Source organism: Taudactylus pleione, unplaced genomic scaffold (genome assembly GCF_031769625.1).
Source record: "Taudactylus pleione unplaced genomic scaffold, aTauple2 ptg000946l, whole genome shotgun sequence".
In the NCBI taxonomy this organism is placed as follows: domain Eukaryota; kingdom Metazoa; phylum Chordata; class Amphibia; order Anura; family Myobatrachidae; genus Taudactylus; species Taudactylus pleione.
This window is the reverse complement of record NW_028285347.1, coordinates 2,174,672-2,188,630: the sequence shown is the minus strand read 5'-3', so window position 1 is coordinate 2,188,630 and position 13,959 is coordinate 2,174,672. Positions and strand designations below refer to the sequence as shown.

General features: G+C 44.1%; 1 protein-coding gene across 1 annotated transcript in view; it reads left to right on the top strand.

The window, feature by feature from the left end:
- LOC148473255 (NACHT, LRR and PYD domains-containing protein 12-like) overlaps positions 1–13,959 on the top strand; it is a 98,846-nt gene that overhangs the window by 57,799 nt on the left and 27,088 nt on the right. The window contains exons 4-7 of the mRNA XM_088459849.1: positions 4,437–4,502; positions 6,501–8,205; positions 8,794–8,880; positions 11,930–12,100. Coding sequence (XP_088315975.1) covers positions 4,437–4,502; positions 6,501–8,205; positions 8,794–8,880; positions 11,930–12,100 — 2,029 coding nt within the window. The remainder of the gene's footprint in view (positions 1–4,436; positions 4,503–6,500; positions 8,206–8,793; positions 8,881–11,929; positions 12,101–13,959) is intronic.

The following is a 13,959-nucleotide window of genomic DNA, read 5'->3' as shown; positions in this document are numbered from 1 at the left end:
AGATCCTTTATCGCCTTCCACTTTATCTCTCTCCAAAGCTTGGTACATGGGGCCAGATTCAGACCCGCTCGCTAAGATGCGTTCGCACGCAGCCAGCTGATTGCATTCTGCGCATGCATCGCAGTGCGCATGCTCGAACCAGTGTGAGAGATCGGGAAGCGTTCGCTCGCTGTGCATAGACAGCCAGGCTGACTAAGTGACAGGAGAAGCCGTTTGTGGGTGGTGACAGGCTGGGCGCTAAAAATGGGGGAGTGGAGGTGCGAATACAGGTGTGCCTGAGCATCTTAACGCCGTTTCAAAGGCGTGCATAATTAAGAGGCAGAGTCATAGAACATGTCACTTGGTTGTATTTCACACTGAAGCGCTCGCAGTGCTTGCGGCAGGGTATGGTCAACCACAAGTGCTGCAATCACATCCAATGGTACTCGATGTTACCGATGGTTGCATACACTTCCTGAACATGACGTGTGCAAGTGGGCGTCTTAAGACAGGCTGGTGGTTGTCTGCATACACAATGCGATCGCACGCCAAGACATAGTGGGCGTGCAAATGCCTTGCCATGCGATCGCCTGCCTTGCTGAATTTGCATATGCATCTAGCGAGCGGGTCTGAATCGAGCTCATATCTATCTGTCCAATCTGACTAGAACGAAATTCTGGTAATGTATGGGAACAAATGATAATCGACCATACAGTATGTTCCTAAACACTGGAAAACAGACAATGGTCATTCAGACAAATTGGTTAAATTAGTTATATTTAACCAATTTGTCTGAACTATCGTTTTTGCCCGTTTTCCAGCGTTTTGGAGCAAATGGTCAATTGTTATTTGCTCCCATACAGTACCAGATTTTCGTTCCAACCAGCCAGATGGAACAGATAATCTTATAGCTTGTACCTAGCTTTAGACTGTCAGATCCTCGGATCTTGATCCTCTTGGCCTTCAGAAAACATAAAGCTTGTGCGTTTGAACACCAACTTGTTGTGTGTTCCAATAAAGATCTCTAATGAAGTGCACATCTCTGTGATAAGCAGCCTAAGCACCTTCCTAGCCCATTTTTTCAGGAACTGAGTGATAACAAGTGTTCTGTTGCTATTTGTGCATGACTCCAAAAGTACAGTAGTTTTGCTATCAAGTAGGATTTGTTCTAAACGAGATACATCATTCATCCACCCGTTTTTTTCTTTCTTGTCGTTTCCTTAGAATTTTTTAAGGAACGTTTTCAAGGTCACATTATGTTCTGCTCATAGGCGTGCTTCGGCTGTGGGTAATAGGTGAGCGACAGCACCCACAAGACATAGACCACTCACCAGCATCTTCTGCTGATAGATAGATTAGATAGATAGATAGATAGATAGATAGATAGATAGATAGATAGATAGATAGAGCGCTTCCAAAGAATAACTTCACCAAATAAATTGTGAAAATCACCAATATAAAATAGATGATACTGTCCTCCAATATGCCAATCTTTAGATGCCTAAGTAGCTCTAATCAAAAGGGCGGCAGCACATTGATAACAACCACACTGGAGTCAATAATGAAATGTATAAAAAAGTGAATACCAAGAGCACCGCCTAGAGCAATATATCCACATATAATTCCACACGATATAAGCCAAACAATTAGTGACAACATAAAAATTAAAATATAGAGTTTATCTGAACAAGGAACAATATCACATCTTTTCCTGAGTCCTTTCACCTTCATTCTGAATTTCCTCTCAATAAAATGGTATGTACTCAGGAAGCCGGCGGTGAAAATGACAACCGCCGGCTTACCGACTGTGAAATCCCAGCATGGGACTAATGATAGGCGTCGAAATACCGACGCCTATTATTATCCAGACGCCGAAATCCCAACGCCCGGCATACCTGAATGTAGGTAAGCCAGGCGTCGGGACGGGGGGGTGGGTAGGTTTAGAGACTTCTAGGGTTAGGCACATGCGTTCAAAGGACAGCCATGCCTGCTTTTTTCAGAAACCCCCCCAGTCACCACCTTCAAACATTGACAGCCTGTCACTTACTTTGCGAAGGATCCTCTGTGCGTCTGTAGTCACAATGCGATCGCTGTGTGCGCGTAGTTCGGCTTATACACATCTGCGATGGCACACAATCACTCGATCTGCGTCCATACTTGCCATTGCGTGCAGCCGTGAAACAGGCCCATAATACACTATGCCTATATCTCTTATAGTTTATTGAGAGGAACTGCCACTTTAAAACTTTGGACAGACTTGCCGGAATCTTGCTGATGCCTGCAAGTCACAGACTATTATATTTCCCCCTCAGTCTATGGCTTCACACTTACCTGCACTTTCTCACTTCTTTTCATGACCTTTCCACCGTTACATGAAACCCTATCATAACTATCATAATCAGAAGAGTGGACAGATCACTGCTGCTGATGTCACCCAAACAGGTGCTGCTGCTCCATTGGCTTTCAGAGCTGGTAGCCAAGTAACCAGTTTAGCGTCGCTTTACCCTGCTGTTTTCAGGATTATCCACACAGGTTCTGCAGAATGACTCTCCTCCCGGTGAGTCATGTGTTTTTCTGCTATCTCCCTAATGGTACTACTCTCCCTGGCTGTGCTGGTAACAGTTTGGCCTCACCCAGTGTGCTGTTCATATGAGTCTTGTCCTTGTGTTACCCAGACTGTCTTTTGTTTACTGCCTGCAGCCTTGAACTTGGCCTAGCACTGAACTTATGCTTGCCTGCTTCCTGTCCTGACCTCTAATAGTTTATTGAACTATTGATTTGTCTGCTGTCTGCCTCTACCTCTGACTATTAACCAGATTCTTGCTTTAGCCCACTGCCTGCTCTTACCTCGGATTGTTACTGGACCTGTTCTAGCTTGCTACCTGCCTTGACCTCCACTTGCTAATTAGACTTTGCACTGTATTTATTTTTTTAAATCTTTTTATTTATAATGGAAAAGGTGTAAAACAAGCATACTTAACATTCAACACAGCATGAACAATGCAGTGACAATAAAAATGGCTAATAATAAGATATACTGTAAGTATGCTACCAAGACTAAACAATCCACTTTTGTATTTGTAGTTTTGGGAAATGCTACTGAGTGCCAAACATTAAATATTATAACCAAGCAAAGGGGGAGGGCAAGAAGGAGGGACATAATAAGAGAAGGGAAGGGAAATGGAGGATAAGTGAGGCAAACAATGATACATGTAATGACATGCAAAATATGTACAGGCTGTTAGGAGGCGAGGAGACAAAATCTTATGTAAAATTCAGGAATTATAACTATTTGTTTCCAAGGATCTGTCTTTGAAAATAATGGTACCAGGGGCTCCAGACATCATGGAACTGTCATGGAGTAAGGGATGTAGTCAGCAACCCGGCATGCAGAATGCAGACGGTCTAAATACCGGTGCCGGAATCTCTACAGTGTCGGGATCCTGGCACCAGTATCCCGACCTCCAACATCCCGAAGGTAATTATCAGAGGTTAGGGGATGTTTAGGTTTAGGGGTTAGGGTTGGTGGGAGGGTTAGGGTTAGGCACTAAGGGGGAGGGTTAGGTTTATGGTGCAGGGAAGGTGAGGTTAGGTTTAGGGTGCAGGGAAGGTGAGGTTAGGTTTAGGCACCGGGGAGGGAGAGTTATGGTGTGGGGAGGGGGAGGTTAGGTTTAGGCACTAGGGAGTAGGTTAGGTTTAGGCACCGGGGAGGGTTTGGAAAGGGTTTAGGATTAGTTGTACTATACTTATCTACCACTGTTGGGATATTCACTGTTGGAATGCCACTGTTGGTATTCTGACCAGTGGCATCCCGACTGCCGGCATCTCATACCCAACCCGCGGAGCAAGGCAGTGATATATTCCATGGAGGCAATATACCAAATCTTGTTAATAAGAGCCTGCTTAGAAGGGGCCATAGGTTGTTTCCAGTGAGCAGCAAGTAACTATTTGGCCACATTAAATATATGGCTACAAAGTTTATTCAAAGGGGAGCTTGCCCTTTGCACTGTATTTCTGCCATGCCTGGTCTGTCTGTATCTAGCATCTTGTAAATCTATTTCAATATCACGTGACCTACTACCACCTGCTAGCCTCCTGTAAGGTTCCATTAAGTAAGGTCTTTTTGTGAATACCCTGATAAAATAAGTCCCTACTATCTGGATCTTGAAGACATGAGGGCATCCCAGTACCGGATGAGCATATTTAGCTCTATGGGAAAGGAGGCTTGCTATAGGTGAAGACCTCATGAAGCAGTTATAGGGATCTTATTATCTTATTATCTCTCCACAGATATTGCCCGAACATACCCTAGTCAAATGAAATGTGAAAAGAATCTAAACAATAATGCAAATTAATGATTTTTCTTTTGCACCACATATGTAACAGAGGTACTAACAACATGATAATCTTAGTTATCATATATTACAATTTACAATTAGGTATTTTTTTACATTTAGGTGACACCCTGGTTAAGGAGATACTGTTGAATGAATATGGACACAACCTGACTCCAGAACTGAAAGGTAAATAATTATTATGCAAAATGTGGTAAAATATTCTAACCCTGGACCACTGAGATATGATCACTAGTTGGTAATGAATAAACTACATCATAATAGCTTTGTTATAGTGTCCCTTCATTAGGATGGTTTGATTACTTCTTGTACAAGATGTTGTGCTGAAATCAAATTCAGCAGTGAGTAGGACTCCCCATCTCATCAGAGCGTGGATATGAGCAATTGGCCATGGCACTGCCAGTAAGGTTTCTGCATGGATTTTATTGTTGCATAACTTACCTAACTAAATTATTATCAAGGATGGGTATGTCCTGAAATCGACATATACAGTGGAGGCGCACCGGGGAAAGAGAGAAGGGAGTCGGGGCCAGGTAGTGTCTCTTCAATTAATAAATAATATTGCTCTCAATCAATGAAACATTATTTTTGCACCCAATTATATTGATAACATATTCATGCCTCCATAAGAGTATTATTTATTACTGTTATTTTCCTCTGTCACCAATACCTAATGAGTGCCTTCATTAAAAGTGCATTGGGAGCAGTGGTGGCTCCAGAAGTGGGGCTGCAGCCCAGTCCAAAATTCAAATAGGAGAGTCACACCAACTGCCAGTGAGTCCTGGCTGCCGATGTTTGAGGTGGCAGTTGGATATTGGATTGTGCTGCAGTCCCACCTCGGGAACCCAATTGATTGGGAGCCATTTCCTTCTAATGATCATATAGATGTGTTGATTTAGTGGCAGATTTGTAGACCAAACCTTCGGGAATCTCCGGCGGGTTTTGATCCACCCTCCATGCCGCTGAGTTTACTAGTCAATTTACTATTAGGGGAATGAACATCTGATTAAAAATGCTACCAAACCTGAGATTTGCGCTAATGCAATCACATCTGCATTCTCTCACGGATGACAGTTGCTAAAATATGCTAATGCATATCCGGGCACAGCCGAGCACAGCGACGCCCACTGCTTCCTTCTCATATCCGTCCGACGAACATCAGTAACATTAATGCAGATCGGGCAGCCATGCAGCATATGCAGCAAGTCTGACCAGCCGCAAACACTGCAGCTCTCATGACACACAGAGAGCTCTCATGCTGTGAAGGAGATCACAAAGGCTAATCTCTGCACACCCATGAAACGGCGTTTACACAGTCAGACATGCCTTTGTTTCCTTAGTCATGCCTCCGTTACCTCCCCCAAACGCTGACTACCTGTCACTCACTTTGCCAGTGAACCCTCTGTGCGAGTGTAGTCACAAAACAATCGCTACGCGTGCACAGTACGGCTTTCATGCATGCGCATTGGCTAATAATAGCTCGATCTGCATAAAAATCGGCATTGCGTACATCTCTGATCAGGCCCACTGTTTGCTATTGAACCCAGCTTTCTGCCCTCTCTAAATAAATAGGCTGCTCCCATTACATGACATCACTCTAATTTTTTTTTAGATTGAAAGGAGTAGAAATCAAAACATATCTAGTTATAAACAATCGCCCTCTGTCCTTTGTCAGATGACTTTGATTTATGAGCTTGTATATTTGACCCTGCTGCTTTTTCTCATGCTTCTCAACAACGTCTTTAAATCATCCAGTGTTGTCTTTTTTAGTTATTATTTTTATTGCCCTTAGATACGACACAGATCTGCTATTGAGACAATTGGATCTACAGAGCATATCTGTGTCAATACCTTTAGCAATAGTTGCAGGAGGCCAAGTCCTCTGAACACATTATTGAGTAGAGATGTACAAAAATGGTGCATGTGTATTATAACTGATTGACAGGAAGAAGGTTCAATACACAACAGTAAAGACAGATAGTAAAATAAAATGGTTTTACTCTTCCTTTTTCATCTGCAATATAACAGTTAAAACCATTTAATTACGAATGACTTCTAAGATCATTATTTGTTTCCTTTAAAGTGAGAAAGGAATTGGAGTAAGGAAATAATATACATTATTAATAATTTATATATTATTATTGGGTTTATTTGTTTCCTCTTTAGGTCTTCAGGAAGAACACAAGAAATTTCTTCTAAAGAAAACAGAAAAACTAGTGGAGCACAGACCCCCAAGATCAACGCAGGAACTGCAAAGTTTCTACATTTCCGAGCGTTATGTGAACATGACTGTCGTGTCCATTGACCATCTCAGACAGCGCTCTCAGGATGAACTGACCGAAACCGGGAAACGGCATGAACGCAGAATGAAAAAAGAGTCGCTTATGCTGGAGCACATAACCCTTGGCAAACTGTTCCGCTGGTCCCATCAAACCGGATTCGTGCCAAGTGTAGTGATGGTGTGTGGAGTACCTGGCGTGGGGAAAACCACTCTGATGCAGAAGTTTGTCTATGACTGGGTGAATGGAAAACTCTACCAGAGATTTGCTTTTGTCTTCTTTTTCAAATTCCGGCAACTCAACAAACTGGACGTGGTCAGTTTAGAGGCTTTAATCAGTAGGTATTATCCACATCTGGAGAGTCGCCTCGGAAACCTCTTACAGGATCCAGGAAAGCTGCTCTTTATATTTGATGGCTTAGATGAAAGTAATCATGAAATGGATTTCAAGTCGGGTCAGTTGTGTGATAATATAAAACAATCACAAAAGGTTGGCACGATTGTGGTTAGCTTGTTGAGAAAGACTCTTATCAAAGGCTGTTCTGTGTTAATGACCAGCCGCCCAACTAAGTTAGCTAAGATAGCGTCACAAGAGACAGATGTTTTTCAACGGGTATGTGAAATTATGGGATTCTCTCCAGAAGAAAGATGGATGTACTTTGACCAATTTTTCCAAAATAAAGAATGGTCACATATGGCATTTGATCATGTCAGTAGGAACGACACACTGTACACTTTCTGTTATATCCCATCCTACTGCTGGATTCTTTGCACAGTACTATCAATGTGCTTCACAGTCCAAAGGCCCAGCGATGGTCAGCTGATGTCATTTCCCAAAACATTGACACAGCTCTTTGTGACTTTCGTTAGCAACATTCTGACCAATCACAGTCAGGGAACATGTGATGCTCAACAAATGATGGCATCTATTGGACGGATGGCAGAACATGGAGTAAAGAATCAAATTCTAGTATTTGATGAACGAGATCTGGGATCATTTCGTGTGAACGCTTCCTCGCATCTCTACACAAGTTTCATGATAGAGTCTGGCAAGTCTCGTGATGTCAACTGCTCATTTCTACATCTCACCCTCCAGGAGTTTTTGGCTGCTTTGGTCCATTATATTGACTATTCTCCTGAGAAGTTGCAAAGTTTTCTTGATAAAACTAACATCTATGCAGACAGCCGATCTAAAATATTTCTCCGTTTCCTCTGTGGTTTTTTGGATAGTCCCACCAGGTTTTCTTTGAGTTTTGAGTTCTCCAGTACAGCTTTGACAGATGTAACCGAGTGGCTACAGAAATCTCTTGCTGATATCCCACATGATACAGATGTTGATGTGGGGAAATGTCTAAATATATTTGCCTGTCTTTTTGAGTCCCAGAATAGGAGTCTAGTAGAAAAATGTTTGGGGTCAAGTAGGAGTTTTGTATTACACAAAGTCATTCATCTAACACCAGTAGACTGCACCACGTTGGCCTTTGTCCTGGAATCCTGCAGAAAGATAGAAAAGCTTGACCTACGCAAGTGTGCTGTGAAGAGTGAGTGCTGGAAGAGGCTGGCTCCAGTTCTACACACTATCAAGGACATCAAGTAAGCTTGTATAAATTAAATATGGAAAGGAAACCCATATTGTCAACAGAATAGTTTTTATAATGCACATAATAACCTTCACACTATTACTAAGCCCCAGAGAGAGATAAAGTGGATGGAGGTCATTTTTTAAACACGGCTATAAAGTGACAGTTAGGAGCGGATTAGTTGGTACTTTATCTCCATCCACTTTATCTCTCCAAGGCTTAGTACATAGACCCCTAAGAGGCTGGAGTGTGTTGAGGTACATATAGCCAAAGCACAGACAACTGTTCTGTTTGGAGAGGATTCATCAGAAACATTGTCTACGGTGATCAGATGGTAGTTTGAGGGAGTGATATCATCATCAAAGAATGAACAATACCCTGGGTTGGTGCCTGAGAGAGTTTTAAGGGCCATTAAAAAAACACCAGCTGATGGAATTTTTCATGGAATAGAATTGTTGCATCCTCTGGACAGTTGGTGAGTCTACGTCACGGCCCGGTGAAGGTTTGTTGGTGGTTCTTCGTGGCCCAATGGCCCATGTCTCATATGAGTAATTTTTACTCTAACTAGCATAATGTAATCTCATGTTAATCTGTTTTCCAGCCTCTCTTTCACTGGCCTGAAGGACTCAAATGTTCAGTTTATAACATCTGCATTAGAACATCAGCAGTGCAGGATTCAACACCTGTGGTAAGTTTTTTTTCTTCTCTTCTCTAATTCTATCACCTTCCAGGAATGGACGGGTCATAGACGTTATCGAGCTGGTGGCATTGCGGGGCTGCTTGATGTTTTCTTATTCTCCCTGTGGCTGGCCAGGTGCATCTGCCTAGGAGTGACCCTTGCATTATTCATTGACAGAGTCACACAGCGCTGGCCCTATGGGGCTCCAGCATCAGAGGCCCGTATTAGAATGCCCTAAATGATGGTGGTGAGGCTTCATGCAAGAGCAAGGCAAACTTGCTATCATATCAATGTTAACCTTGTGAACTCGCTGCTGCTGCTGGATTAAGCAGCCTCACTCACATAACCAATGAGTGTGCTCCACCCACTGGCGCGCCTACCAGTGTTTGCTCCATCTACCAGTACAATGCTTCTCCTGCTTGTGTGCTAGCAGCACCTACTATGTCAGCATCCTTGCCTTGACTAACTAACATTGCATGCTACAGTGACCTCATCTAGGCATGCCAACCCTGCCAATTTATATGTTGGCCCTGCCTACAGGTGATTTGGTTCCACCTACATGAGGGCCACTTTCAGATATTTTTGTAGGGTCTCTTTAACTTATATATATCCACTCCCTCCACGATTGTCTTCAAAAAGTCCACTTGGAGTGAATCAGATTACAGCTAAAACTGAATTGGATATATGATAGCTAGAATCGGATTGGTTGGTTGCTATGGGCAACATCTCCAATTGTTTTCTTTAGAAGGTTTCATAAGTCTCCCCATAGAGTCATATGACAAGTCTAAACTATTGCCAGGCAACCAAACAAAATTTTTGATGAAATAAAAAGTGTAAAACATTATAGTGTGACGCTATACTTGGTAATGTATATATCTTTATATGAGTGCGTTAGAATGTAGCTGCATACACTGCCTAATAGCAAATATAAGTGTAAACCTAATAATAACTGTAACATCAACAACTGAAAACCACTCATGCAATCCATCAATGAAGACGTTTGAGAAAGTACTGTATATGTACCAATTGTTGTGAGGTTTGCCCAAAGAGGTAGATTCAGCAGGAGAAGTAGAATTAAATGGTTGATTGATGGTGGAAGATCCGCCAGCAAGGGATTTGAAGTGTGAAACAAGTTGTGTGTTAGAAGCTTTTCTGAGAGCCTAGTTACTTGCCAGTGGCAAAGTGTGAATGTATTTCCTTGTTTCCAGCCAGTCCATGCTAAATAAAGTTGACAGCTGGCAGTTGCCACATGTAATATTCATCAGGTTACATGATCCACTACTGCAGGATGCCCAACCGCTTGACTTGGCGGGAATGCTAGGGCTATCATTTATAGTAGGATTGGGAAATAATCGGCCCCCCAGCTGTTGAAGAACTACACATCCCAGCATGACCTGCTACAGTTTTGCTATTTGGCCATACTAAATGGTTCTGGGATGTGTAGTCCAACAGCTGGAGGGCTGCTTATTGCCCACCCCAGAAAATGTTAAAGAGTATCAAATATTGCCAATTGCGGCATCGTGTTAAAGGTAATACCTAATATGGTATTGCCATATCTGCCCATCTTGTCCCAGAAGAGTTGTTAATATTGAACGGGTATACGGTCAATATCCTGGCAAAGGGGATGCTGGCGCTGAGAATACCGGCGCCGGAAACCTGACAGCATCCATATTAAAGAGCCCAGAAGCAGTGAAATAGGTCAGAAACATTGGCCGTGCATTTGAAATAAATATTAGGTGCAGTAACATATTCTGCTTATATTGCATCTGTTCCTAAAGATTATGTAATAATCTGCTATGGTCTGTCCCGTCTCCAATATGCCTGCGCAGCGTGAGCCGGTGTACCACCCCTGCAACAGCTCCCAGAGCTAGAGAGACGGGGCAGACCCTAGCTGGTGAGGGCCCACCAGGAATGGGAAGCTAATAGTATGCAGCCACTGGAGGGAGGGGACAGGACAGAGAGAGAGGCAGAATGGGACATAGTGAGGGTGGGATCAGACAGAGGGGGTGGGTGGTGGAACAGAGCACAGACAGAGGGGGCAGAGCAGATGACAGAGGTGGAACAAAGTGGGGGGTGGGATGGGGCAGGCAGATTGAGGTGTCCCAGCATATGCAGGGTCCTTTTGCTAGTTACATAGTTGATGGAGTGTGTTGTTTCTAAATTTTTAATGCTGTTTTAACTTCATCTCCTTGGTGACATCTAATATTGCACAGAAGTGAGGGGTGAATTTTTTGTCCCAAACATGGGGGTAGATGTACTAAGCCTTGGAGAGAGATAAAGTACCAACCAATCAGCTCCTAACTCTCATTTTTCAAGCACATCCTGTTTCATGACATTTAGGAGCTGATTGTCCACTGTCCACTTTATCTCTTTCGAGTCTGAGGGGTCTATTCATCATTACTTAATTTCTACAAAAGCAGGTGAAAATTAACATACTGCTTTTGTAGAGATTACGTTTTCAGGCCATTCATCAAAAAGGAAATGGAGGAGATATCTGTCTCCTGCTTACCTTTCTCTCCCGATGTGGTCCACTGTTCCCATACTAGTGTATGGGGACAGCGGGCAGTGTAATTCATCAAGCTCCGAAAATACAATATTTTCGGAGCTTGACTGCAGGAGCATTCACCATCTTCAGATGGTGTTCGCTCCCACAACCCGATAATGAATAGTACATCTCCCCCTAAGGGCTCAATCCAAATACCTGCAATGTACTTGCGGGTGCGAGTCATCGCGACAGCGGGCAAACTTAACGGCAGCACGGGTTCGCTTAAAAGTGCTCGCAGTCCCATAGGGCTCCAAGCAAAATTAAGCAAATTCGGGTTTAGAGCGGGACGCGAAGGGTGCGAGGCGCTGGTCCATTGCCGGCGTTTTGACGCCGTTGCAACAGCAACTCACACCCTACGCATATAATTAGATTGACCTCTTAGTGTCATAATACATGTTGACTTAACATTGCTAACTCATGTTTTTCAACTAATTGACACAAGTATTCTTGTATGATGCAGGACAAACAAAATAACCAATTGTATTAATTTGACGAATCTGATTTTGTTCACAGTTTGGATCACAATAGATTGACGGACAGTTCTTGCTCCCACCTGGCATCTGCAATAGGAAGTAACCAGTCCCTGAGGAAACTCCATCTGTCTCACAATAGTCTGGAAGGTCCTCAGTTCTGTGACTTGGCGGCAGCTCTGTCCAGTCCAACATGTAGGATAGAGGAATTATTGTGAGTATACAAAGATCTGTTCGGGAAAGGGAACTGTCTAAGGGCCTCATTCAGACCCACTCGCAAGCGGCTGTCCGCTCACAAGTGGGTCGATGGTGTGCACTGCGCATGCGCACGACGGAGGGAGCTCCGTCGTGCGCATGGGCCAGACGCAACGAGCGAAGGACTTTCCTTCACTCGTTGTGTCTGATCAAAGGGGGCGTGCTGTCGATGTTGATTGACAGCACGCCCCCTTTGGTGGGCGTGCTGGGGGCATGCCTGCCAGACGGAGGCGTTCCCAAGGGAACCCCTACCATCAGAAGCCGGCCCCACTGACATCACTAGTGATGTCAGTGGGAGTGATTTTGGCACTGATAGAGCCAAAATCACTCCAGGGCTTGTGGTCGAAAACCCCGACCACAGGCTTCTGGTCGCACTGGCGATGGTCGCGATGGTCAAGACCATCGCGACCATCATCCTGCACGCTCGTATGTGCTGTGGGTGGTGACCCACAGCTATACGAGCGTCCAGGAGGATGCTCCATTTTTATGGAGGACGGCCCTCATTCAGAGCGAGCGCTCTGCTCAGAGCGTCTGGCTCTGAATGAGGGCCTAAATCTTTCTGTTGAACAGAAAGTACCTGTGTGATATTTGCAAGTACTGTTCTTACAATAAGTACATTTTATTTATCATTATTACTGTATTATTTTGGGAAGATCATGGCTGTGACCAGAAATTATATGATGCAACTAAATATTAAACAGTAACTAAGCATACTACTTATACTTTATTAAAAATAATGACCATGTTCTTCTAATCTAAAACATGGATGAGGTCTGGCTGTTATAGGGGCATAAAGATAATCACGGTACTCAAAGTTACATTCCACGGTAGGGTATTGGATATAGAATCTGTGTGTGTGTGGATATACTGTAGCTCCTCCCCCTAATGCCACTACACCCAATCACCACACCTGGACATACCCCAAGCATTGTCTTGTAGTCTCTGCATGCTAGTCAGCAAGTGAACTGCTAACCCGCACATCCACTTTGTGATCTAACCCTTCCGTCTTCATGTCACAGACAAGATCAAGGTTTGTCAGACTAGGAAACATTTTTCCAATCTTCAGCTGTCCAGTTTTGGAGGACCTGGGTCTTTCTTAGCTGATAGGAGTAGAGCCCGGTACTGTAGCCCATCCATTTCAAGGTTTGACATGCTGCAAGTTCAGAGATGCTATTCGGCATACCACTGCTGTAATGCATTCTTTTTTGGAGTTACTGTCGCCCAGGGTCGGACTGGCCCACCGGGCAACAGGATAAATTCCCGATGGGCCCCACTACCAGAGGGCCTCACCTCCTCTTCTAATGTCATGTTTCAGACAGTGCACTTGAATTAAACATTGTTATTCTATTACAGAGTCAGTTACCTGGCAGAGTAGGAACATGGATGAACAGACCATGCAGTGTAGTATCCATGTTGTCTGCAGGCTATGTACTCTATAATGGTAGGCCAAGCCTCTGCGGTGGCTGGACACACCCCTATGGAGGCTGGCCACACCCTTTAAGCATGGGCCCCTACCAGTGCCTTCCCCCGGTGGACCCTTCATGCCCCAGTCCAACATTGCTGTCGCCTTCCTGGCAGCTTGCACCTGTCTGCCCCTCAGTGGATGTTTATATTGCTTTCTGCACCATTCTCTGTAAACCCTAGATGGTATGCAGTCGACCGTCAGCATCCCGACTGTCTAATCCCGGCAAGAGTCTAATGACAGGCATCGAATCCCGACGCCTGTCATTTTACCTACGCCGGGAGCCTGACGCCCAGCATCCCGATCGAAGGTAAGTCGGGCGACGGGCACGGACACAGCCGCAGGGGGGGGAGGAT